At 35.0% G+C, this 27,725-nt stretch overlaps 1 protein-coding gene across 2 annotated transcripts in view; it reads right to left on the reverse strand.

Annotated features, from left to right (window-relative positions):
- Nucleotides 1-27,725, reverse strand: part of AVEN (apoptosis and caspase activation inhibitor) — a gene marked incomplete at its 5' end in the record, with an annotated part of 85,562 nt that overhangs the window by 41,094 nt on the left and 16,743 nt on the right. For both annotated transcript variants that reach the window (XM_083863079.1, XM_083863078.1), the window contains one exon: nt 26,963-27,143. In XM_083863079.1, coding sequence (XP_083719205.1) covers nt 26,963-27,143 — 181 coding nt within the window. The remainder of the gene's footprint in view (nt 1-26,962; nt 27,144-27,725) is intronic.

The following is a 27,725-nucleotide window of genomic DNA, read 5'->3' on the forward strand; positions in this document are numbered from 1 at the left end:
AGTCCTTAACTGTGTCCTAATTATTTGGTAAGTTCAAACTATATTTTTTGTGTACAGATTTCACCTTAAAATTGCCAAGCTTATAAAATGAATCTCTAGAAAAACTTGCATACATTCTGAAAGCAGGAAGAAAGGACTTCCTTTTCCTGAATAATACATGTATGAAAGCAGAGGTACAGCAGGAAGATCATTGAGGTTTTTGAACAAGATCTGTTTTTGTACCTCACCTGGAAGATTTCAGAGATCATTCCTCACTTACTGGGAAACTAGCAAGTTTTGTGTCTTTTGTGGGATGGCTCTGCCCTTCTGCAGAATACAAACATCAAGTTCATTTGTCACAAGACAAGACATAGAATGAACCACATAACATCATTATGAAACCACCTGAATTATGGGCATGTGTTCTTCAGACACATGACTGTCTGCTGGGTGACATGTACACAAATGGCTTGCAAACAACATTATTTAACTTAGGAAAAAACCTACAGGAAATTAATAACCTTTCAGATAAGTCTGAAACTAAAAATTTGAACCTTGGCTCAACTGAAGGCTGAACAATAGAATTTCAGCAAAATTAATGTTTTTCTATTAGAAAGAAAGGACACAAAATTTTGTAATAGTGAATATCCAAAAGCTTTTTCAATTTCGGTAATTTTGCAACTATGTAATATTTTTTAAGGGAACTGTTTTCAAAATTATATACGACATGAAGTAAGAAGAAAGGGAACCTGTTGCTGATTGCTTTCTGAAAACAAGCTGTACCTAGCCATTTATAGATATTAGCTTATACAATTTGCAAAGCATGGGCTTTAAAAAAATGCAAACCCTGATCTGTATTTCTATTTAAATCTTCCCTTCATAAATATATACTTCCCCTACCTAATCTCTAACACATTGAAGATCAACATAGCATGTGTCTGGGAAAAAAGAAAAGCTTTTGCAACAACTTATCCCAACAACCCAGACTATATTAATACTGTTAGTTTTATATCACTGTTCTGAGATGCAACTGACATAAAACCTTATCTTTTACCCCAACCGCCATGAATAAAGAGGGAGAAATTTCAAAGAATTTCTAGCAAACCCTTTTAACTATGATAAGTACAACAGCTCCAGAGACCTGCCTAACAGATTTCAAAGTAAAAGTAGACAGGCTACAGTTTACCCAAAGCCTGCAATATTAAACAACTCCTCTCCATGATTCCTCTCATTTGAAGTGTATTATTGAAGAACATCACCAAGCTAGAATTCTGTTCAGATATTTACTCCTATGAAAACAGTTGCAGAGATGAGACAGAGTTACTTCTTGTAGCTATGAAGTCTGCAAAGGATGCAAAATTTTCCATTAATTCTTATTTATCACAGAAGGGACAAAATCTTTTACAATGGAAATCACAACAGGACACAGAACCTAGAAAGCAACTAACCCTTCATGCTTGAATTTAAAATTAATCCTCCAGGTCTAAGAAGCCTCAGAAAACCAAAGGTTCATGAATTCAGGGAATGGGGAGGAAGTAAAAGGAAAAACTAACAAAAGACGGTAGAAGTATAAATGCATACTTCTGTAAAACCTAGAAAAAGAAATGCCATTTGCAAATATCATAATAATGTAGCACTATCAAAATAATTTCTTTATGGAGCAGTTAAGTGTGTTTTCTTGCAACATTTATAAGGTTTTGGCTGTTAAGCCTTATACTCAGTTGGGAAAAAGATCTCAAAAGCAATTTTCTGAATATGATTTCAAAGCCATGCTATAGAAAATGGCTAACAATTAAACCAATTCTGGCAGGGAAGTGGAAAACACATTAAGAAGTGAAGCAATAAAAGGGCAATGGTATCTTCAGACACAGGCTATCCAGGCTGAATATTTCACCTGTCTAGGATAAAACAAGAAGTCTGTGCTGAAGGCATCAATGAACTTTTAAAAAAGTATTTATATTTCTCAGTTGAGACGTACCTACAATCTTTCTTCAGAGTAAGATAAACAAATACTTTCTTTCATACTAGGATGATTAAATTAGATATATTTTCCTTTAAAAGTAAAAAAAAAAGAAATTTGCCTTTGAAATGAACAGCTGTGATTACTACCGACCATTCAAATCAGTCTTTCTTTTAAAGTTACACATTGTTGCTGAAGTTTTACAAACATCAAACAAGGTGATACAAATCTTGAAACAGCTGCCATATATTTTATTACAGTGAAGTAGAACCATAGATTAACTAAAGAAAAAAAGAACATGCTTCAAATTTAAGTAATTTTATGTAAGTGAAGACCAATTCAAAGTAAAATAAAAACAATTTGGGATTAAAAAGAATATGGAATCTTTGGGCTTTTTTAATAGCATACTGTTATACTGTCTCCTACAGCAAAACTACATAATTTTGGTTTAGGGGCAAATGTCTTGCAATACATTTGGCAATAAGATAGGTGAAAAAAAAGCTAACAAAAATACCATGAATCCTCAGAAGTATATAATTCATAATTATTCAGGGTTGCAATTTTGTGCCATGCCTTGTAAATCTGCCTGAAATAAATGTGTTTAAATAAAACCCCCAAAATCTATTTGGGAGAAATAAAGTCTTTAAACAATCCCTTTATCACAGGCTTAGTGGAATCACTCAAGGAGTTACAGAACATCTTCAGCAAATTATGTAACTGCTTTGACTCATTTCCCAGGTTAAACAATTTCCAGATTTCAGAAATTTGTATTGTAGTAATGCACAATACCTTGCTAAAACTCTATAAGAGGAACTGCATTACAATGAATAACTGACTTTTTTCAGTACTAGAAACAGACTCACCCTCTACTTCTTGCTTTTCAAAAATCATTCACTATTTAACATTGCTGGTCTTTATTCAGCATAAAAATATTATAAAAGTATTGAAGATGTCAAACACTTATTTCTTAATGAGATATGAAATTCTGTTATTAAAAAGGTTATATTTTTCCTGCTTCCCAGAAAAGTGCCATGTTCACACTAACCTTTTAACTAACAGGAACAGATGGGTCTAACTGGATACAGGCATGATGGGGCATTGTGGTAGAGCAAAAGAACATGTTGATTCTCATACCTCTGGCAGATGGGAACAGTCAAAATTAATTTTAGACTAAAAATGTTTTGTTGCTTCCCAGTAAAAAAAAAAAGAAAAGAAAAAAAACCTCACTTGGAACAATATGCTATTTTATACTTGCCATCAGAGCTCAGACAACAGCAGCTTTCAAAAAGTTGGTACCATACATTAAAATCAATTACATAGACTTACTGTATGCCATTTTTAAGCTTGTGAATAAATTAGAAATTCCTGAAAACAGTAGCTTATAATGGAAGTGCTGACACAACCTTAACTACAGCAGTAAATGTGCTGCTATTATGAAGTTGTTATGGCAACTAGAGAGATCAAATTGAGAGAAAAAGGAAGAATATGCATAAGCAAAACTTAAAAATCTTTGACACAACCCCCCACAAACTCCCAAAATTTGTGGTCACTGTGTTATTGCTCCTTACCTTTACAAAAAACCTAACAACAAACAAAAAACCCTACACATCAAACAAACAAACAAACAAACAAACCCCTCCAAAACAAACAAAACAAAACAAACAAACAACAAAAAACCAAACAAACAACACCACCAAAAACCAAAACACAAAAACAAAACCAAAAAACAACCCACCAAAACCCCAAAACCACTAATCCCCAAAAAACTGCAAAACTTGCCTTTAACACAGGTGAGGGGTAGGGCTGCCAAAATAGTGTAAAATCCAAAACAAATCCAAGGTCATAATCTATTTTGCTCATGAACAGTCTAAAAAGTAGTCAATTGAAAGATATCTGGCCAGCATCTGGTGAGCACATATTCATCAGATATCACAAGTTAACAAAAAACAATTATGCAAAACTGTTCAGTCTTCAAAACAGTTCCATAATTTGTTACCAATCTGAATAGTTTAGTAACAGCAACCTACTGTAATTTGGCTGAATCAAACAGACAGCACGTTCACAAATACTGATCCATTAATTAAAATGTGATTAAAAGTATAATTGAAGCTCATATATTTGTGAAACAATCATTACTTACCCTTCCTAATACTGTATTAAACAAAAGCAGAAGTCTTTGGCTGTTACTAATATTGAAATAATGGGGGAAAAACATACCAAGGCAGTCAAATTTTAATACACAAAAATGCTCAAAGTATGATTTCTAAAACAAATTCATCAGAATCTGTGTCAGCACACTAGTTACCTTTCTCAAAAAAAGAAATTAATACTTTAATTGCAAGAGTCATTCTTGTAAAATTTTACTGAATAAAGTTTCCAACAAAATATTAGTAGCAACCAACAGCATTAGAAATAATGTTAAATTATCATTATTAGGAGTAGTGGTATACATTTTTATTAGAGTACCCAAATTCATCTACCAGCAACACTTTGATTAGAACAGTAGAAAACAAACTATTTGTTTGTCTTTTCAAAGAATTTCATATTAAAACCAATTTGTCTCAAGTTTAGCTTTATCGCCGTAACTAAAATGTAGGAAACACAAAAGTCCTCAGATGTCTGACGTGGTAAGAGTTGTGCTAAGTACTTTTACTCACTCATTTCCTAGGTAACAAAAACGCCTTTTCTTCTAAGCGATCTCATTCCATTTCTCTTTTGAGCTTGTTGATCTATACTATTTTCCAGACTACAGGGAAAACATTTAATGAAAAGAGAATCAATTTTAAGAAATGCCTAAGTATCTACTTTCACTGACAGCTAGCAGATAATGCTGTTAAATTCAAAATAATTTTAAGATTCGGGTTGGCTTGTTCTTAAGTCAAGAATGATTCAGTGTTAACTATCCAATTGATTTCAAAATTTTAAAACTCTGAAGACTTTATATTCAGACACAACGTATTGTATAATAAATACTGAAAAATACAGTTTTGCAGATAAATTTTATTTAGCTGGAGGATAATCAAATATTCCATTGACAAAAGAGAATTATTCAATCTGCAATAATCAATAATTATTGATATGAGACCACAAAATACACAAAATGCCCCCTCAACCCAAAAAAAAAAAAAGGATTAAAGAAGGCAAAAGAGTATTTTGTTCATAAAGGCAAGAAATACTTCTAGGCAACAAAAGCAGAAATAACAATGACATTTTCTTCAGAACATTAGTTCTTCAGCAATTTAAAAATTCTGATAAGTACACCGCTTTTCTCTGAAAAGCAACTACTAGTTATCAACTTGCTTGAAACAGGTAATCTTGCAGCTCTCTAAAAGCTGAATGACAATATTCAGAAAAAAAGGTAAAAATAGGATTTCTATGTGTATAGCTGTTTGTTAGGTAAATGGTAAATATTTCATAAAATTCTCAAAAAGGAAAATGCTTAGAACTGTTCTCTAACACTATGTCTTTTTTTAGGGTTTTTTCAAATTCCTTTGCAATCTAACGTTAGTGATTATCATGCATTTTATAATGCATGACAATGATAATGCATTTGTAGAAATGATTCATTGAGATACAGCTTTACGGATCACTCAGTCTTATTAGAAAAATGTTTTTTCCAATATATTTGACAAATTACTTTCATACAGGAGGGGTAATACTTGGCCTTTAGGACTTGAAAAAACCATAATTATTAATTGTGAGTGGACTAACACAGACAATATATGGCTTATTACTATTTGGAAAGCTACTAGCTTTGATACTGTAAATATTAAATATCACTGTGAGACTGCAATGTAATTTCAGTGAGCTTTCAAATCAAATGCTCACACACTTAAAATGCAAAATGTTTTTAAGAAAGCATTCTGCTCACTTCTTATGCAACATTTAAAAAGCACTCTTCTTAAAGCAGGTAAGTACATTATTCACCCCAGATCAAATTTTCAGGTGCAGAGTTTCAACCCACCGTTAACTAAAGCTACATAGTAGATTTTTGTGCCTAAGACTGCTCAAAAGAGTAGGAACTGAAACAGAAGTCCGTCCAAGTATGGGACTTCTACCTCACTACAAATTTAACCTTTCTGCTGTCACAAAGTTATGCAGGAGACAACACACCTTTAATCCAAATGAAATGAACTAGAATGATGTAGCCAGTCCTCTGTGATTCCTTACTGCTGGCTCAGAGGTGTGAGAACTTCATGTAAATTGATGTTATTTATGGACATGGAATTCCTCATCAGGCCACCCTACGAGTTCAAGATAACCCAACTCTGCAAGGAAGCAGTGCCCTAGTGCAGCACTGACTGTCATGCAGTAGATATCCAGTCACAAGATGGGCTATAGGCCCCTTTGGAGTGCTCAGTGGTGCGTGGCTGCAGCTTCTGCTACTTCAGTCATACCAGCAACATCCTCCACCACAGATGTTACATATCCACTTTAGTCATGCAGCTTATATAGAACTTATTCCTGCTGCAGATGGACCAAACAAAAATATTTTCACAACACTATGAAAAAAATACAATTCTTTGTGCTGTATTCAAGGTTGAAAATTTTAACCACCTTTGTCTTCAGTGTTTGAATTCTTAACACCAATCATGTCTTATCCCAGACTAAAGTTGTACATCAAGATGTCAGAATTATTGTCATCCCCTAAATTTTAATGTGTTGCTTTATCTGAGTTATCCTCACCTCCAGGATTGAGACAGCAGAATATTTCTGATACTAAAACACAGTTACTAATGCTCAGTTTACCTTATCCTGAAGAGGGGAAAAAAGTGGGAGATATATATAAATCAAAAATATTTTTTGCTTCAGGAATTCTTCAGGGGAAAATCACAGTGTAGATATTTGAGTCCTCTGTTTTGGGATTTGCAAAGGGGGAAGTAGACCAGGCTAGTGTTTGTCTCCCAAAAGATTATCTGAGAATACAAAGGTTGTGCCTTGTCAGATTCCAATTACTTGAAAGGTTTTCATATCAACAATTTCATGAAATATGCTAATAAATTTAGGATACTTTCAGCTTGGGCACCAACTCCAGGCATAGATTGTATATGTGAAGACAGAAATCATGAGAGAGAAAGTGTTAATATTATTTCAGAAAGTATGTCTCATTCCAGTACTTTCAGCATGGACTTTATATCATGCACCCATTGTATCCTTGGCAACTCGACTTGTTATCTAAAGAGACAAAACTGACAACTTAGATTTAAAGTTACAGCCATCTATACTTCTAGGCTTGGATTTGGTCTGGAGCTAGATGGAATGCAAGGCTAGAGACCAAAAATATTTCAAGTTATTTGATGTGATATAAGGGCAAATTAGTGCTCATGATTTCCGAATGGATAAACTAGAGGAAGCTTTATCCAGATGCTCTCCATCATTTGACAACATGGAAGATGAAGGTAAGTTTTCCTCTTCAATGATGACAGACGTTCCTCATAGAGTAAACAAGTACAAACCAGCAGAAGTAGCCCATCACCCATCACTACTAGTAGTAGTAGTTCTCCCATCACCTCTTTTGTGGGGGCTATATTTCACCCTGGTTTTAAAGTAGTCATCATCTTATCTCTTTTTCACCTTCAAGGTACAGAAGGCAAAAAAAGAAAAATTCATTGTAAACATTTTCTTGTCAATAAAATTTTTAAAAAGTTTCAATAAAGAAGATTCTAAGAGGAAAAAAACCCTTCTATTTTACAGAAAAGTTCTAAACCTGGCATTGTTTTCCCCACAGTCATCATATGTTGCCCTTAACAAAATTGATACTGCAAATGAAGATTTTATCCATCATATTTTATATTTATGAGGGCTTATCATACTGAAGTGAGTTCTTCAAAATATATTATTTTTTCCATATTAACCTCGAGAGAGCAGTTCCTCATCATTAAATCAGACAATTTAAATTTCTAAATTAATTAGAAATGGATCTGAGTGTCTAAGACACAAAGCATGTGATGTGTTTGAACATAATCTTCATACAGAGACTCCTTTAAAAAACATTTTTCTTAAACGTTAATGTTTCCTTTTGCAGGGGGGAAAAAAAAGAAATGTGTGGGTTTAATCTATAAATTAAGTTATAAATGAAAACTTACAAGACAACAGCTAGTCTCCTCAAATGTAAGGCTATACAAAGCAAAACACAAACCGTGATTTTTAAAGCAGATCCGTTAGAACATCTTTTTTATAAAAAGCTAGCTTTGATTAGACCTTAACCTGACTGGAGTTTTTAACCCTATGAATGACATCCACAGTGTCAAAACAGTTCTGGTCTGTTTTACCTGATCATATCCCAAACCAGCAGTTTTTTTCCTGGTTTGTTTCTTAATGACAAGCTGTTAAAACACAGACAACCTATCAAACCTAGTATTATCATCTGCTGCTTTTTTCCTCTAGTACACACTGCCGTCCATCAGAAGAAATAATTAATAGTTCTATTATGTATGAAAGCGTCATCCTGTCAGTTCAGCGACTGGTTTGAATAGCTCATATCTGCCACTCATTGATGCCATGCGTGCTCACTGTCCTGAGAGATGACAAAACACTACACCCTTTAGGATTTTTTTTCCCCTCTCTCTAAAGCAGCATTTCACATCTGTGTCTGACAGAAGCATGAGGAGCTGAGAGAGGCAGACCTTCATCATCCTTCACAGAATAATGTTGCATGGATTAAAAGTTAAAAGCTGATGTCTACTGATCCTGTATATTTCCTACAAAAAGCTAAAATGTGGAGGCTACTAAAACGTGTAGGGAAATAACTTTTCAGTATTGGAATAGCACCAGAAAACAGATGGAATTTACTGGATATCAAATATTTAAATGCTTTTTAAATGGGTGCTGAATACTTGAGTTAACTGGGGTCAGTGCATTTGCCTTTTTAATTTTTTTTTGGTGGGGAGGGAAAGATGCAAAGTTCACAGGTCCTTTCTGTTACCTGATCAAGGCAGAATTAACAAACACTCTGAAAGTGGAAGAACTCAGATACTGAAGATACCTGGAAATAAACTGGAAACAACCAATACCACAAGAGCAAAGCAGCAGTGAACAAGAAGATGCTGTGGAAAAGAAATCACAAGACGAGAGTGCACAATGCATTTCAAACAGAAAAAAGCTTCCTATCTGCTGAGTGAGTCTCAGTATATTCTGACAGAGCACAGACAAAGCTTCAATCAAGTATCTCCTAGGTAAGTTTTTATTTCATACACTGATTTGATTGTTTATTACAGCAACATATACTTTAATGCATTAAAAATAACTCAATTAATTTAAAATTCTCTATACTAACACTAAATTCAATGACAGATATTAGATGTTCCTAGATTTCCTATACTGTAAAAATAACATCTCTCTTTTGATATTAAGGTTATTCGAAAGAAAAACTCTTAAATGATCTCTTGACTTATACCACAGTGAAATATTTCCTAAGATTTAAATCCTTCCATATATTTTAATACATATTTCCATGCATGGCTGTTTAAGAAAGATTTTTTTTAAAAGCCATGCTTCTGCTAATAGTACCACAAAACATTTACTGCACTTCCTTATCTATTTAATCTGGCAAAGCAAACAATGTTTTGCACCACAGCAGCAGATGTAAGAGGATATCTTTTATTACAGAATAATAAATCCCTGTTTATATAAAAGAATATTAAATAAAGCTAAAAGTGTTGATTAGTTATTTATGAAAGGTAAACTACAGCACAATAAGGAAACAGCACCATGTTAATGTACCCCAAGGTACCGTGTCAGTCTCAATAAGAAGACTGGACATCTGTCCCCCTGTTAAATTATAAAAAAAAGGTGCAGCTCATCTCATTTTTTCACTCCTTTACAGCATCCACGTGAGTCACATAGACATGAATTCTACATGAAAATAGCATGCAGAACATTTCAGAATGAGAATCTACCATCTATAAGGGCTTGAAAAAGAAACACTATACATACCTTTTAATCCAAAAATTACACTTAGAAGTCATAGAGAAAGATACATCTACTCAAATACAGAAGCCTCCCACAACCCTTGAAATTAAAAAAGCATTAAGAATTTTGTATGATTTAACATACCATTTATATTATCACACTGGTCAATTTTGTAATCAATAGCAGCTTTGAAAAACTACATCTTTGCTGCTGCCAGTTTTTATTGTTTTTGCACAATTTTTTCTATTTATTAAGATAAATATTTCTTCATCTAGCATTGTTTTAAGTATCTCTTCTCTCTGTATCAATTCCCTTGTCTTTATTTAGCACATGTGATTATATGATATTCTTATTTAATATAACCTTCAGTTTGTTCTGTTTTTTTCATGTTTTGCTAACTTACTAAATATCTCCCTTGCTAAAGGCAGACTAATTTGCCATTCACAAATACACACTCTGAACCCTTCACTTGTGCACAAAACATTTAAGAATTCTAGCAAGTATAGAAAACTGAACTTACTTGCCAAAGACTGGTAGAATAGTATGAGACTAAACAACTGAAGTTGACATAAGACAAGATTCATTGTAGTATAAGGAGCTCCTAAAATAATGGCAAGATATGTGAAACAACTTCTGTAAGAAAGGGGTCATATCTCATGCATATTACTGTGGCATACCTTATGTATCTGAAACTTGTTCTACTAGTCACCCTTTCACTGCCATTGGCAGGGGGGAAAACCCATTTCTCTAAACACACTTAAGTCTTCTGCTTAATACAGGCAAAAATATTTTTATTATTCTAACTATTTTCCCATTTGCTGTATTTAATGAGAACTTGATGGAATTTTTGCTAATGCACCCATAACTCAGCCATTTTCTTGTTGACAGGTTCCAGGACTCTTTATATTTCCTGAGTTTCTGTCCTTTTCTCTCTCAATCATTTCTTTTTGTGTCTCACTTCACATATCAACCTGATCCTGTCTCCTCACAGCTCCTATACAACATGCACTGACAATTTGACTCACATCCAACACATCAGGAAAAAATCGTGAGGAAGTAGGTTCTGTACAATATTAACTAAAATAGTACGGCTGTGAGTTTCAATAGAACCAGTTCATGATTTCCATAACTTGAACCATCAAAGCCTACTACAAACCAGTAATATCTGCAACAAGCAGCAAATGCTTCTCAGCTGATTTCAGAAGACAGCTTTGTATCTGCTGGATGTGGTTCAGAGTTGGATATTTAAAAACAGGAAAAATAAGAATTGGAATTCAATCTTTGTTTCTCCAAGTACTGTTCTCATACTAGAAGTTTTGTTAACTTGAATACTTTCTGAGGTTTTTGCCTTCTTTTTTGCAAAACATACTGCTTATCATGGCTTTAAAAACAAAACAAACAACCTCCATCCCCCCAAAAAACACCACTCCAAACTCTAACCATGCCAGCTAACCAACATCCTTATTTAAGAAAAATCAGGTGATTATTCAAAGAAGATCTCAAAAGGCTTACTCAAAGTCTTGTGTTTTAGAAACTTCTGAACTGAGAACTGTAGTTAAGGCTTTGTAAGCTAAGTTGAAAACATGAGAGGGCTAAGAACAAGTAGAAAATTTACTTTTAGGAAGAAGAACTGTATAAAACTAATATTTTTTTCAATATTTAGTATTTTTAAAGGGTGGATTTTTTCAGGTGTATTCATTAATAACATCAAGTCATCAAGATAAACGCTATTTTTATTTTAAGTGCATTATTTCTTTTACTTACCCTCAAAGAATTCAGATGTATTAACTAAATGAATGGTTTAATATTAGTTTCAAAACTGAACCTTCCATGCAACCAGAAGTAAGTATCAAAGAATCACAGAATATGCTGAGTTGGAAGGAAGCCACAAGGATCACTGAGTCCAAACACCTGACCTGTACAGGACCATCCCCAAGATTCACACCAGGTGCCCAAGAGTCACAAAGTGTTTTCCAAAATGTGTAATTATGTAAAATCTTTTCACCTGAAAGGAGTGAGTCAATATTTACTTTTCCATCTTTATCATAATCAGTTGTTTAAGGATCACTAAGCATCTGACAAGGATATCTTTTCATTTCCACTCTGTATTGAGATGTTTGTATATGTGAAATGAATAAACCACATCACAAAATAACAACAGGCAATTGCTCAAAGGGAGCGCATTTGCTTAGCAAAACAGCTCACATGGTTCATACATATGGGACCCCCTTCCCAACTAATTCAGCAAGTAACAAATACTAAAGTGGTAAGATATGGTTTAATAAGTCTGTTAAAAATTATGAGAATTAGACAGAAACCAAAAATGCCAACTGCCCATGCTGGGCAGTTATCAGCTAAAAAAAATCCACAAACAGGAGCACAGACTTGGAGGTACACATATCTTCTGCATTCTACATTCACTTTCATGTCTATCAAGACTACTATGTTACAGGTAAAACATAAGATACTTTTACACTTCCATTCTTTTATTAAAAGAACTTATATAAGCTAATAGAAAGTAAGGAGCAAAATCCAGAACTTATGCTCCTATAGTTAAATCACTATCACTAATGTAGTATTTCACCTTGAGTTACAAATGAACACAAAATTCACCATGGCCATTTACATCTCTCTCAAGCCCTTCATTAAATAATCCCCTGCCTCCAAAAATTACTGTAATGAGAAAAAGGGCACTAAAACACTTCAAACCATTTGCACTATAAATACATGACGGTAATATAATGCAGTACTTCCAACCAGGCGGAAAGAGTTATCTTTTGAAAAGCCAAACTGACTGATATTGGTTATATTAATATATATATTTTTACATATATTCAAATATATCTTTTTGTGTATATTCAAAAATAGAGAGTTGGTTTGGGGTTTTGTTGTTAATGTTTTGGTTTTTGTTTGTTTGGGATTTTTTTTAATAAACAAGCAGAGATAGTTCACACAAAACCAGTTTATGGCTACAGGCACAGGGCAGACATTCAGGCCTCTATCAGAACAAACTCTGACTTAAAAAAGAAACACAAAGGCTTACATAAATTTATGGCAGATATAAACTGCTTTGGGAAGGGTCTAAAATGGCAAAGCAGCATCTGCATAGAAGGAAGCTCTCTTACAGCAGATGCAACTGTGTGTTCCTGGCAACTCAAAACCTGCAGCCTAACAGCCTTGACATACATCTGCTCAGCTCATTCCTCTCTTTGTTTATGATACTTGGTCCTTGACCAACTTTTAGGTCCTGCGAGGGAGGCCTCCACACTTTAAATCTCAATTAACCAAATCCTCTATCAGATTTTTCCATTTTTTTTCCCCCTAGACCTGATATCATTCATGGATCTACAGTTATCTAAATAGTTCTATTTGATTTTTTTTACTTCTAGAACAACAATCCCTAGCATTCTTCAATATTCCTGAAACTATGGGACATTAAAAATACCCATTCGTACAGTCTGCCTCAATAAGCAGTATTGATGCTTTACTAGGAATTCAACTTGTTATTCCTCTGCTGTATACTTATATATCAACCAGTGGTGAAACCAGCAAGTGTGTAAAAAATCTTAAAATTACAGAAAAGTGAATTCTTTACAGGACCTCAATACCTTCCAAAAGTTTTGAACTGACACCATCTCAAACTTTAAATATTAATTTAATGATTCTACAGCTTACAAACAAGGAAGAAAGAAGCACATCACTTGGGAAAGGTCACACCATATCCATCAGAGGCTCCATACGGCCCCAAACTCTACACAACAATAAGCAAGAGCACAAGTCTAGGGACAACTGAAAATAGGGCACACACAGAGAGAGATATTTCCTCAGAATTATTGTGCCTGCCTCTAGCTATTTGCAGTTCAGGTATTTTTTGAGAATGAGATAATGTCTTATTTATAGGATAACTCTCAAAGTATTTTTCCAGTTGTTTTTGAACCTGCAAAAAATTTCAGTTTACACAAGATCTTGTGACAAATTGCCATATTTAATTATGAGTTACATCAAAAAATACCTTTGCTTTGAATTTGCTGCCAGATAGTTTCATGCAATACTCCCTACTTCTTCCACTAGCAGAGACAATAATAATCTCTTATTTATCATATTAATTCTTCCATTATTTTACAGAGGGCAGTATGGCATACGGTTCTCATCTGTCTTTTTAGTTGAAGACTTCTCTATTTTAGTTTACTCATAGCCATGCCTTATATGTAAATTCTTCTATACCGTTGGATGTCTTGATGGCCTTTGCTGTATTTTTTCAATACTACTGTTTTCTTGTGGAGCTTCTAGGATCCGAAGTGCAAAAAGCTGCCTGTGTCACTGATTTTTATGGGGACACCATGATGTATTTTCTGTTTTTTTCTCTAATTTTTTTCCCAATTTCTGTAGCTCATTTGCTTTTAATAAATCATTAATAACCATCATTTGGATTTGAGGTATAACAATCATTTCAATTGACTTTAAATGTATAGGGACTGTTTACATGCACATAAACACACATACTGTACTTCACCTAATCTTCATCTGCAGAGAATTTAATCTGTCATTTTTGTGGGTTTTTTCTGCAATTCTCTGCAATCCTCAGCCTATATGGAATTCAAGTAGAAATAAGATACACACTTTTAAAAGTGAAGGTAAGAACATATCAGACCAGTCCAAGAGCTTTAGGTGATTCTCCACAACTGAAATTCACAGAAACACAGAATGGCTGGGGTCAGAAAGGATCTCTGGAGATTACCTAGTGCAACCTCCCTGCTAAAGAAGCTTCATCTAAAATGGGTTGCACGGGAACTGGTCCAGGAATGTTTTGAATGTCTCCAGAGAGGGAGACTCCACAATATCTCTAAGCAACTGTTCCTGTGTTCCAGCATTCTCGAAATAGTTTTTTCTCGTATTCAGATGAAACTTCCTGTGTTTCAGTTTATGCCTATTGCCTTGTCTTGTCACTAGACACCACTTGAAAAGAGTCTGGCCCCATCCTCTTGTCACCTGCTCTTCAGATATTTGTATGCACTGATGAAGTCCCCTCTCAGTCATCTCTTCTGCAGATCAAAAAGGCCCATCTCCCTCAGCCTTTCCCCAGAAGAGAGGTTCTCTTGCTGCCCTTCATGGGACTTGTTCCAGGAGTTCCCTGTCTCTCTTGCCCTGAGGAGCCCCGAGCTGACACAGCACTCCAGGTCAGGCCTCACCAGGGATGAGCAGAGGGGCAGGATCCCCTCCCTCGACCTGCTGCCAATGCTCTTCCTAATGCAGCCCAGGATCCCATTGGCCTTCTTGGCCACAAGGACACACTGCTGGCTCAGGGACAGTTTGGTGTCCACCAGCACCCCCAGGCCCTTCTCCACAGAGCTGCTTCCCAGCAGCTCAGCCCTCAGTCTATGCTGGTGCATGGGGTTATTTTTCCCCTGCTGCAGAATCTTATGTTTGTTGAACTACACTCCCGTTTGCTGAACTTCATTAGGTTCCTCTCTGCCCAGCTCTCAAGCCTGTCTAGGATGGCAGCATGCTGGATGACAGCACAGCACTCTAGGGTATTGGTCACTTCTCACAGTTTGGTACTCTGTCCCTCCATGGATGGAGGTCATTGATCAGTAAGTTTGCAAAGATGCAGTACCGAGCCCTGAGACACAATGCCAGCTACAGCCCTCTAACTACACCCTGTGGCATTGATCACAACCCTCCAAGCTCTGCCATCCTGCCAGTTCCCAATTCACCTCTCCATTTACTCAACCAGGCTGAATTTCCTGAGCTCAATTCTGAGGATGTTATGGGACACATGTCAAAAGCCGTGTCAAAGTCAAAGCAGATATGTTTAAATCAAGACTGAAAAGAGCTTTTGACAGTAGCTGTACTAAGAGATGTGCTTTAAGTCAAACACTAACTAGTTCACAACTTGCTTTGATGGCTGCTCATGTTATTCAGAAAAGTTCACTCAATTACAAAGGGTTTCCTTGGCCTTGTTATCTATTAACTTTACTGGCTATGCTGGGGTTAGTCTTTCATGTACCATTAGAGAACCCTGCCCACTATCTTTCAAGTCAGTAAGGAATTTGAGCTAGTGAAAGAAACAACAGCAGGTTTCCCTTCCTCAAATTTGTCCCAAACTTTACTGAAACTGATTTTATTTTACTATGCTTGCTATTTCACACATTTTGCAAGTTAAAAAATGGAGGTACAATACTTTATGTTTCTTGCTAGTACTTAATCTCTAACGTCTAAAAGCAAATAATGGCAAATACTATTTCATTTAACAATTAAATAACATATGTTTTTAAAAAATCTTGCAAGGAGAGGAGGAAATGGAATAATTTCTTAGTTTAGCTGTGCCCAGCTGTCAGAACTCAGATACAGACTCAAGAAAAACACCTAAGGTGTCTTGAACATTTATACATACTCTCCTTATTAGGCTATTCAAGAACTCTTTACTTATCTTAATGTAAATTAGATAAATTATCTCTAATGCCATTACTGGACATCATCTCGTCCTGACTCATATCGTAGGTGTCACCAAATTATATCTTGTCCATGTTATATTGTCCTTGGATTAATTCACTGTGCTTTCCTTTCATGATTAAATGCATTCTAGTCACATCAGGTTACATTGCCAATATGGTTGTTCAGTGCTTCAATTTTCAAAAATGCATTACAGCAGCTTTTTATCCTACAGTATAGCTTGCTCAGTGAGTTATTTCTGTAACAGAACAAACTATTTCAATAGTCCTTTTGAATGAAGTAATTTCAATTTACAACCAGTCTGGGACAGCAACAGACTTCAGGAATAGTAGTCATGTTATTTTATTCTAGATACTTAGAAAACAGTACTGCCTATAGCCTCTGTCACCACCATAAGTCATATACAATTGTGAGGTAAAATTATTACATCTCTCTGTAGTTCTTTCTTAATTTAAAAAAAAAAAGTCTCTCTAGTTGTTTTTTTTTTTATTCAAGCTAAAATTTAGACCATAAATATTCTTTTCCCCTACTGAGCAAGTTTGTAAAAACAGATCTTTAATTCATATTCCCAATTTTGCTTCCCAAATGGGTCCTATGGTTCACTTCCTCAGGTTTGTATAGTCACTGCAGCAGTAGAAAATGGTAGTATGTTAAAATACTTTAAAGAAGAAATAAGTGCAAAGATAAAACTCCTAAAGAATAAAAAGACTCTTCTATTAATAAATGAACAGACAAAAGAAGGCTTGCATGCACTGATACAGATAAATGATTCTGAAGCACAGGCACTAAACACAAATTAGCAGTTTTTTGTTGTTGAGTTGGGTTTTTTTAAAATTTAAAGATAACGTGACCAAATCAAACACTTTAGACACTTTCAAATGCTTTGTCTCTATCTAAGAGTTACTTTACACAGAGATATTTATAAAAACCAATTTTCTTTGACAAACTAAACTGTGCTTGTAAGGTAAAGGTATGAAATCTGATGCTTTCAGATCACATTTCTACAAGTTAATTTAGTCATCTCATATTTGTAGGCAATTTTCCTCCAAGAGGCTAGATTATTCATCCTGGGGATTTCTACTCCTCCTTCTTTCTCTTCCTCCTCCTCCTTTTTTCATAATAAAATACAACTCAGAGAAATAAAGTTGTCTGTGGGACAGAAAGAGGGTATACAAAACCAAGAGTAAGGGAACACTTAATAAGGCATTATGAAATGAGTAACAGAAGAAACATAAAAGAAGGAGCAGACAGAACCATGCAGAGTTACACAAAAGAAAATTTAAAGCAAGAAAGGCTGTAGACCCTTATTTGCATTAGAAAATTTACTTATTGTCAATATTCTAACTGCAAACGTACATTAAGATGAATGAAATGTACATTAAGAAGAATCAGGAGTAAGCATCTAGATTTAATCCAACTTAATCCAATACACATGCATGTTACCATCCTTACTATTATCAACAGCAATTGTAGTATTTCACTGATTCTGCAAGATCTTTCCCCTCTCACCAGCTGTTCCATTTCATGTTCCTGCCAACTCTTTTGCACCATTCATGTAGTCAAATCAGGCAATGAGATCCTTATCTGGTGATGGGCCAAATCCATAATAGCACTGAAGTGTCTTTAAAACTTTTTTCTTGATAAGAGGGGAGGTGACCTTAATTTATTATCATGGGCAGAAGTAAAATATAAAGCAATTTCAAATTCTGTCACATCAAACTCTATCATCTAATGACTTTTGAAACATAAAGCACACCTAGAAGAAAAAAAAAAAAAAACCAACCAACACTAACCATTATAAGGAAGTCAGGGAAAAAGTGCTGTTTTCCATTAGAACGACTTTGGTATATTTCCTTGGGCACTGGAAAGGTTACAGTGAACACTGCAAAGAGAGTATTTTTTCCTGAATAGTACAAATTGTATAGACTTGCTGCCTGGAACTGTTATTCTTAGACCCCTAGCAGCTTATTTATTCAAAGAAATCTAACTCAGATTACCTCCTATTACCAGTGAAATGTCCATTTATAACAAACAGCTTTCCAAAACTTCCATTCTGCCAACATTTTCCCAGCAGAAGGTTAACCAAATGTCTGGATTAAAAATGTCATTGCTATATATAACTGCGATTATGGCCCCTAGCTTTTATTACACAAAAATCAATAGAATTATATCATGATTTTAAATCATTCCCATCTTGATTTAGTCCTTCCAACTTACCCCCTCTTATTTTGTAGCAGGCTGATACACAATTTTCAGTGACTCATTTTCTGTATATTGAAGCACATGCATATACTCAGCCAAAGAAACCCATATTATCACAGGCTGTTTCCAGTCAACAGTATAAAAAGAAGTAAAGAGAGTATGATCACTTTCACAATCCAAATTATCTGCAGCATATTCAGAAATACCACGCTTTATAAACGCAGACAATGAGTGCGTACTGTCAAAGGAAGGTCATCTGATTCACATTCCAGTAAAGGTTGAAAATTAGTCAGAATCAAAGAAAATGTAATTCTTCCCCACTTGCACTCTATTCTGACCCTCAAACACGACTTCTTTTTAAAAAGAGTTTTTAGTTCACAATTTTACACATGCAAGGGCTTGGTTTGCAAGAAAGGACAACAGTGGGATACAAAGATTCCAGCCTTGAGGCTGGAAGAGACAGTTAATACAACTCTTGTTTTGAAACAAGCTTTGGCAAGGCTCAATATGCCTTTGACATTCTTTGGGAAAATTACTCAAATCTAGACAAAAAATAAGTTATTTCATAAAAAAAAATCTTTTAAGTGCTCAGAAGAGCCATCTACCTATACAACACCCAGAAATGCCAAAGACGTTGTTGCCCTGATGAGGTGAGAGTGAGCAATAGGCAAGAGAACATAGAACAGATGTGGAACCAACAAGTGATTTGGACAGGTACAAAAATATGAGACAGGGGAAGGGTCAAGAGAAAGCCTAGACTAGAAGCTGAATGTAGGAATTCTTGAGCAATAGGAGGAGATCAAGGAAAAAACAACCTCAGAATTTATAGGTGTGGCTAAAGCACACTAAAACCAAAAGCATTAAAAGAGCAGGAGCCCAAGTTATCAAGACCAGATTTGAGGAGAAATTTCAGGATCAGAGATGGAATAAGAAAGAAGGAGCTGTAAATGAGATTAAGGAACAAACAGACACTCCATATCCTTTAGAGGACTGTCTACTTCACAGCCCTTCTTTCCCTCCAAAACTGATGTTTAGAAACATCACTATTCCTTGCAAATGAATTTCTGAGACTATTGCTAGGTTTTGCCCTCTCTTCTGATGGTGGTTCATATGCAGGCTGATCACAACACTTCTTTGGAACATGCATCAGTGAACAAGGAAACATTCATATGACAGTTATTTTGGGTGTTAACAGATATTAGGAATAAATGCACACTTATGAGAAACAGAACAGCGAATGCAGTCTGGTTTCTAGAATTAAACCAATCTGCTACATCTGATAGTCTTACCATCTTTACTATAAACGAAAACTTCTAGTTTTATAAAACTTTGTAGAATTTCTGTTTCTATTTTGTTTCTTTCTCTAATGTAAGCTTCTGAGAGATGGAACAAAAATATTACAATTAAAACAAACAAAGCTCCTCCAAATCAATCAACATCTTTTAGTATTACCATAGAATTGATATAGATTAATGTCATTATGGGAAAAGAACCAGTATTTTAGCAATAAGCAAAAGAATGTCTCTGCTCTAAAAAGTTTACAGAGTAATTCAGGTGATTTAACAGTCGTCAGAATTCAACAGAATCAAAAGTGTAAAAAGGAAACAAAAAAAAATCAATCAACAATAATATGCAGCAATTATGAAAATCAAAAAGTTTTTAAAAAATTCAAAGTAAGAAATGGCACAAACCAAATAAAAAGCAGTAAAAGTAGGAGAAAGTGAACAAGAATGTCATGGCAATAACACACTGAACTTTGAAAATGAATACTAGAATAAGAAATGTACCATCTGAGTATAAGAGTCAGAGTAATTCAGTTTTGGTTAGGGGATTTCAGTGGCAGAAATGTCAGAGATGATGTGGCAGAAACACAAATGACCAAGATAAGGCCAAGTCAGGCAGAACAGTTTTACGGGCATTATAAAAACAAAGGACATTATTAAACTAGAGAAACACTGAATCAGATGAATAGACATTCTTATCTAGCTCTCATGCCTGCAAATTCAAGTAATGAACATGACAAGAGCAAGACAGGAAAAGTTGCTTCACATTTAAAATTACTGATTTATGATTCCATAACCAAAACATACTTCAACACAATTCAGCAGAATTACCACCAATATAGAGTAGAAGCAAAACATTAAGGATCCAGTGTTAAAGAAGGATATTGGTCAGAAAACCTTTTAAAGCCAGAAACCTGGAACTTCACAAATAAATTACTGCACTCAAGATGTAAAAAATCAAAAGAATGGGGAAAAGCTTACCACACTGATTTTGATGGGAACAAAATTTAACCCATTTAGTGTGTGAATCTTACTCTATTTAATTCTAAATCATAAAGCACACAAATTTCTCTGAAATACTGAAACCTTTCATATTTTTTTAATTTACTTACCAGTAATTATATGGTACTACTACTGATACTTAAAGCCACGCAGTTTTAAGATATCAGAATGTTAAAATGAAGACATGTTATCCTACATTTATATTCAAATCATGGAGTCACATTATACTTCCACACTTCAATCATAATTTTGGTTATATTTTAGGTAAAACTTAGGAGGGAAAAAGGCACAGATATGAAAGCACATATAATGAGCACAGACTACCTATTACAGGAAAACACATTTATCAAGAAAATGTAATTAATACTTAAAATCTGGCACTTCTTATTTTTAGTTCAGACAAAAAAAAAATGACAGCTTGGCTTGTCTGATTAGAAAAAAAAAAAAAGATGAATTTCTGTAATGTTAGGAACAGTTTAGGAAGAAGCACTGAGCAGATGGAGAACCAGCTTCCACTGATGCCAAGTCCTGTGACTTCAATGCAAATCTTTATTGTGGAAGTTGGGGTTTTTTCTGTTTGTTTAGGAGAAGAAAAAGAGTACAGGAGAGACCACATTTTTGTTGACTTCAGATACCTATGGGTACATAAGTCAGAAGTATCTCTTAGGTCGGGTAACAAGTCCAAATTTGCAGACTGCCCTGCTGCAAATAAAACATGCAAGTGGAAATGAGACCACTTGGATATAAAGCCTCTACAGATGGGAAATGTTATCTACCAGAGGACCATCAAAAAGGAAATGAAAGTTGTGATGTGCTGAAACGGGGCTAGGAGGAGAAGCAGGATAGGAAAGCATGCCATGGAAACTCAGAGAACATTTAGGAAACAGGATAGTAGAAAAACAGAGAACATGAAGAAAGATGCAAGTAAAGCACATGCCCATACCTATTTATGTCAGGAGTGCATAAACTAGCAATATTTAAGTGACCTGTTACCAATCCTTAGTGCAACAGAGTAATCACCTTTCAAGATCAGTAACCTGGCACCTATATCTTAAAGCTGATGATAAGTGGTAAGAAATAACTAATACTGTTATGTTCTACACACAGAGCTCATGTCACTTGGGGAACAGCAAGAATATGGAAGTTTTGCATCAGCTGAATTTCTTGGCCAATTTCTGGTCAAGAAGTAGCTGAGTTGTCAAGCAAGTACAAATTTGTCAAGTTGTCAAGCCCCCAAAAATGGGGCCATGATATCTACAGTAATCCAAATTGCCAATGAATTAGGCATTTCTGTAAAGAAAACTGATTTTCAGCTATTCTCTATAATTTAAAAACTCAAAGGATTCTTTTTTAGTACTTGTACTAAGCACATAGTACTTGAACTATGTGCTGCTATTGCCATTCTTTTTGCTTGAGCAGACTTACAATTAAAAAAAGAAAACTGATTTGCTCTTCACTCAACTTTTTTTTTCTTTTTTTTTCCCCCCAAAACTTGGAAAAGTCTCTACTTGAGATAGAAAAGTTGGAGCAAAACCTACTGTTAATGCAAGCCTTGCTCCACAAGTTTATCTGTTCAGGTTTTCCAAGATGGCCAAAGATCTTTTGTGTACTTCTAATTCTCAGGCAGGTACTGACCATGCAAATGATAAAAATGCAGCAACATATCACAATAGACACATCAAAATTAAACAGAGACCTGAAAGAAAGAGGTTAAAAAAACCAGATCAGGTGTTTCGGGAAGGGAATGTAACTGTTACTTCATAATTCTTATACCTATTGTTCATTACTATTATGCTCCAGTGACTTTTTTTTTATTTTTATTATACATTTTTATTGTATTCAGCTGCTAGGTACCTACAGAAATTATATGTATTATTATTATAAATTATATGTCTTCTTACAATATCAAAACCATTCTCCCAGTTTTATTTGAACTGCACAGCATTTCTCCATTTTAACCTTTCATGCACCAGAATTATTCAGGCATGGACTAAAAAACCAAATGGGAAAAATTCGTGTCCAAAATTATATTTTTTCATCTTGATAATCATCATCTTGCAATCTGAGTATTGTTACTAAGGCATGTATGTTGGTGATTTCTGGCTGGTGTATGGCTAATGCCTACCACATTTAAAGAAAAGTAATCAAGTGCCTGGATACATTTTGATCAGCTCAATAACATTTTTAAAAAATATTTTAGAAGAATCTATTCACATCCAAAAATATGATGAACATGTCTACCATAGATCACTTAACCCTCATCTGTCAAAATATGAGGGCAGCTCTTCAAACATGGCAAGATTCTGCTCATAAACTAAGGTTATCCTATCACTTCCAGTTCTCTTGTTCTTTATGCTTCAACAGCATTTTTGTAAATTGATTCAAGACCCTTTCCCTGAAGGCTTCACAATGGACTTGTATTTTATATCAGCTAGACGAAAAACAACACAGAAAAGTTTGCTATATTCAAGATAATTAAAAACAAATCAATTATAAAATGCTAAAAAAAGAGAAACATACTTAAAACCAAGCTGAATGCAGAAATATTTTATGCAGAAATAGAATAAGCCCTAACAAAGAAGCTCTATCAGGCCAGTGACATTAGCTGCTATCAAAGCCACCTGGCAGTTCTTAAGACTATTTTCAGCTGCTTTTTAAACTATTCAGTATGAAGTTTTCATGGTCTATTGTCTGCTTCAGGTGGTTTTTCCTTATCCTCCTCCCTTTACCACCACCTTGTAAAGGAACCCAGAGAATGACTTGAACATTTTTCTGCATGAAAGCACTAGAGAAACTGTAACCACTTTCCTGCCCTGAATCAATAACTTGAAGTCAGACTGCACAATGATTTTGTATGAAAGAGGTATGCTCTGCACATTTGGTGAAAAATCTGACCTGACTTATCCAAGCTATAAGCTTCTAGATAAATTAGAGTATGTACCTAATTTTTACAAGATCTCCTGAAGCTTAACAACCAATCACCACATCTACCTCCTCAGTGATCTTCTGCATGTCATCTCAACACACAGAGCAACTGAATTCAGTTTCCTCTTACTTTCAGTTTTGAATGGGAGTCAGATTTTCTACTGTAGGAGAAGTCTATGTTTAACAGGCTTTTGGTAGAATATTGAACACAAAGTGTAGCCTTGCATATTTCTGCAGCCTCACCTACGGTGAGATCCTTAAAACAGCTGAAAGCAATGGTCTGTCACTTTATATTGTTGGGTAACTTGAGCAGGATTTAGGGTATACTGTCAGACAATGTGGAGAGAAGATGGAAAAAACAGTTTATAATGGAGACCAGAACTGGAAGCTTGAAAGAATAAATCGGTATTGACTAGACAAGGAAAGAAATTAAGAGAAACAAAACAAGACATGGTAGTGAATTAAACCAAATGGGCAATGCCAAGCAGAACAACTAAGACTTGGGGATCACCAGGACTGGAAAGAACGAGGGGCAGATATTCTGCTTCTGACAGAATTTGAAAGAATTGGATTTTAATGAATATATATGGAAGTAAGCTGGCTCACAACAAAAGACCAAAAGAAGACCCACTAACAGGAATCAGAAACACAGACAAAAAGAAAACACAACAGAAGGAAGGGAGAGTGAGAAGAATTAGTAGGCAGGCAAGGGCTGACAGCAGAGAAACAACATGCAGTCAAGAGACAGTCTGGGACTAGTCAGGCCTAAATATTAGATTGAAAAGACAGAATCGGTGCTGCACTAGAGACTGGCACGAGGCAGAGAAAGTTGGAACTATAAACGAAAACGTAAAATTCGATGTTTGCCTTCAGAAGCTGCTGAAGATGTAACATAAAATACCCTAAAGACTTTACATTCTCTGCAAGTATCTGCAAACTCCTTTCTCCTCCTCAGACTTACACTTTCCACCTCCCTCTACTAACAAAAACGTAGTGGAATAATGGATAACTGTTCCTTTCTTAATTCAAGCAATAGTAATATTTAAAATCTAATTTAGTATTAGATTTAAAAGCTCTAATCTTATTTATCAACACAACACCCATGCCACGTAATATCTCATTTTGCTACTTTTAGGTTGATTTTAAGTGAAGAATTACACATAGATGAACTTTTACATGATATTAAATAAGTACCAAGGACTTTTAATTCCTTGGACATCAGCAACTCCTTCCTTTGTCTATTAGTATTAATTCTGTCTTCATCACATTATCCCAAATGATTTTTTTCTATGTTATCTCATTCAATTAACAGCATATTTTCTGGGATAAGCCAAGTTTTATCTTGAAGGATGACACTCTCTTAATACCCTGCATTCAATATTATGGAACCTAACCGTTACATAGGAGATCAGGTTTTTAATCTGAGCTTTTGCCAAAGAATTCTTACCTGGCTGTCTTAATTACATAGCATTAATAGTAAATCACAAGATTTAAAGACATTTTTAAGGTTTTGCATTAATGAAAAATTGGAAATTTAACTCCATTACCTCTCCTGTACTCCCTAACTGCTTGTTGCAACTAAACTGGATTCATTTTGCATCTTCAGAATGCTGAACGGCAATATACTAACAACAGCAATTATCAAATAAAGCAGATGTGTAAGCTTCTTCTCAGACCACTACAAATAAATATGACTGCATGATCAGTTTTCACACATCAGCCAAAGAAACTAAAGAACAAAGAACACTGCTGATACAAACTGCTTTTTTATGTGACTCCAAGAAATCTGCATTATTGTCTGGAAGGTCCTTTTTTCTTCCTCCAAAAGAAAGTACTTTATTTCACTGCAATTTCTGATCAATTTATTTCACTGCAGAGAACAGTAACAACATATCCTAAAAAAGGCACTCTCTAAATCAAAGATTTAGAATTAATAAATAGGATGAATATATGAATACTACCTTCCAATATTATAATTTGAAGCATTAAGAGCATTTAAAGAGTAAAACAAATAGGGAGGTAATAAATGTGTTGAAGTATAACTCATGAAAAATGCAAATTAGCAGAGCTAAATACCATTTTGTTATATCCTCAGTTCAAAAGTACTATTCTTCAGAACATTTTAAAGACATTCTGAAGGCTAACTACAGAGTTATTGAAGTTCTTAAAAAGCTGAACCATGGAGACATGGCAGCTCAGGACAGGTCTCTTGATTTAAAAAGTTTTGAATTACTACATCTACTTTACTCCCCAGACTCTGTCAAATACACATTTCTGATACTGTGATCTTGTGCCTTGACTCCAGCATTGCTTGCCATGCAACACAAGATTCAGACAAGTGAATACACATTTCATGATACTGTGACCAAAACCTGATAGCTTAGGCCCAACTTTGCAATCTTCATGTGAAACAGAACTTCAGAAATTGATTCTTGCACAAAGAAAGGAAACTCTGTCCTTTGTTTCTTTACTGTAGCTAACTTTTAACTTACCCTACCAAGCTGTGACTGAAAAATCCAATTATTTAGATTTGAGAGATTGCAGAATTTCCAACGTACTACAAAAACTGTCCTAATACATTGTTTGCAGCTTTTTCCTGAACGATATTCCAACACAATGGCACATCAAGAGTTTCTAAAATATTTTAGATAGCTGTTTTTAGTGTAACAATCCTATACTATTAATGTACGGCTGAAAAACCCCAGGATCTAGTACAGACTGTCCCTCCAGCTCCTCCTTTATTATCTCCTCTAAACAGAGGAAAACAACTGGTTGTTATTTTCAAGGAGAGTAACACTTGCTATTCATGCACACATCTCTACAGTGCTGATCTCAAATCTCTGTTGAAACAAACAAGTGCAAGCAGCTGCCTGACTGTTTGCTGTGTTTAGTCATACCAGCAATCTTTTTTGTTTCCTGAAAAGCAACCCAATAACCAAGACCAGCAAGAATAAACTCAGGGTTACTGGATGCTGCACACGCTCAGACTCATCTTTTCACAAGAAGGCTATAAAAGCACTAGCAGCCCTCTCTTACTCCCCATTTGTCACAGCTCAGTGCAGCCTGTGCGCTATGAGGCTGCACCCATGGAGACTTTCAACACTCTTAAATACATAAATGGCAGACTCATAAGGCAGATAGGAATGGTATTCTAGGGTGGAATTTCATCATCAAGGACAATAGCCAGAAAAGTAGTCACATCTCAAAATGCAAAACTAAAGAACTCTAGAGATTTGAAAATGCTTACCTGCTGAGCTAAGCAAAACACTGAAGTCTGTTCCTCTCTGTGATTCCCCAACTTCACTCTGTCCCTCTTTTTCTGTATCCTCATAGCGACTCCAGTTAGAAGATACCTTTCTTCTTGAATAGCATTTCACTTCTTCCTGCTCTTCTTCATGTCGTGATTCAGTATCATCATCCTCCTCTACCTGTGACATTTAAATAGACAATTAAGCCATTGCAATGTAATAGCATTTTGTTCTGTTTTTAAACAATCCTTCATACAAACAATTCCAACCAAAGAAATAAAACCCAGAAAAACAAATCCATCTGGATACCCACATACATTTTAGGTGGTACAATCTGCGAACTGTGTGTAATTCATCAAGAGCGTAACTAAAAGCACCAAGTAAAGCTTCAGCTCTTAAAAGGGATCAAGCAGTGACACTGATACAAGTTCCACTACTTTCCCTCCTATTCTGAAAGTTCATAAGGAATAGCCCTCTTCCTAAAACTGAGAGCAATGAATAGAGAGCGGAACTAAGAATTGAAACCAAGTGTCTCTGTCCAAGTGTTGCAGTGATACAGATAACTGAAAAAAATTATGTTTGTAGAGTGGAATAGGAAAAGATACATTCTATAGAAAAACATTTTGAAAATGGTGATTTATATAAGAATTTCCATTATAACCAACTATAAAGTCTTAAATCAAATTTCATTTCCTTCATGAAAGTTATTTTATGGAAATAGATGTGAAAAAATTAAATACACTGCTTGCAGTCAACCTACTA

The sequence above is a fragment of the Zosterops lateralis genome, assembly GCF_965231275.1.
Source record: "Zosterops lateralis genome assembly, chromosome: 6".
Lineage (NCBI taxonomy): Eukaryota > Metazoa > Chordata > Aves > Passeriformes > Zosteropidae > Zosterops > Zosterops lateralis.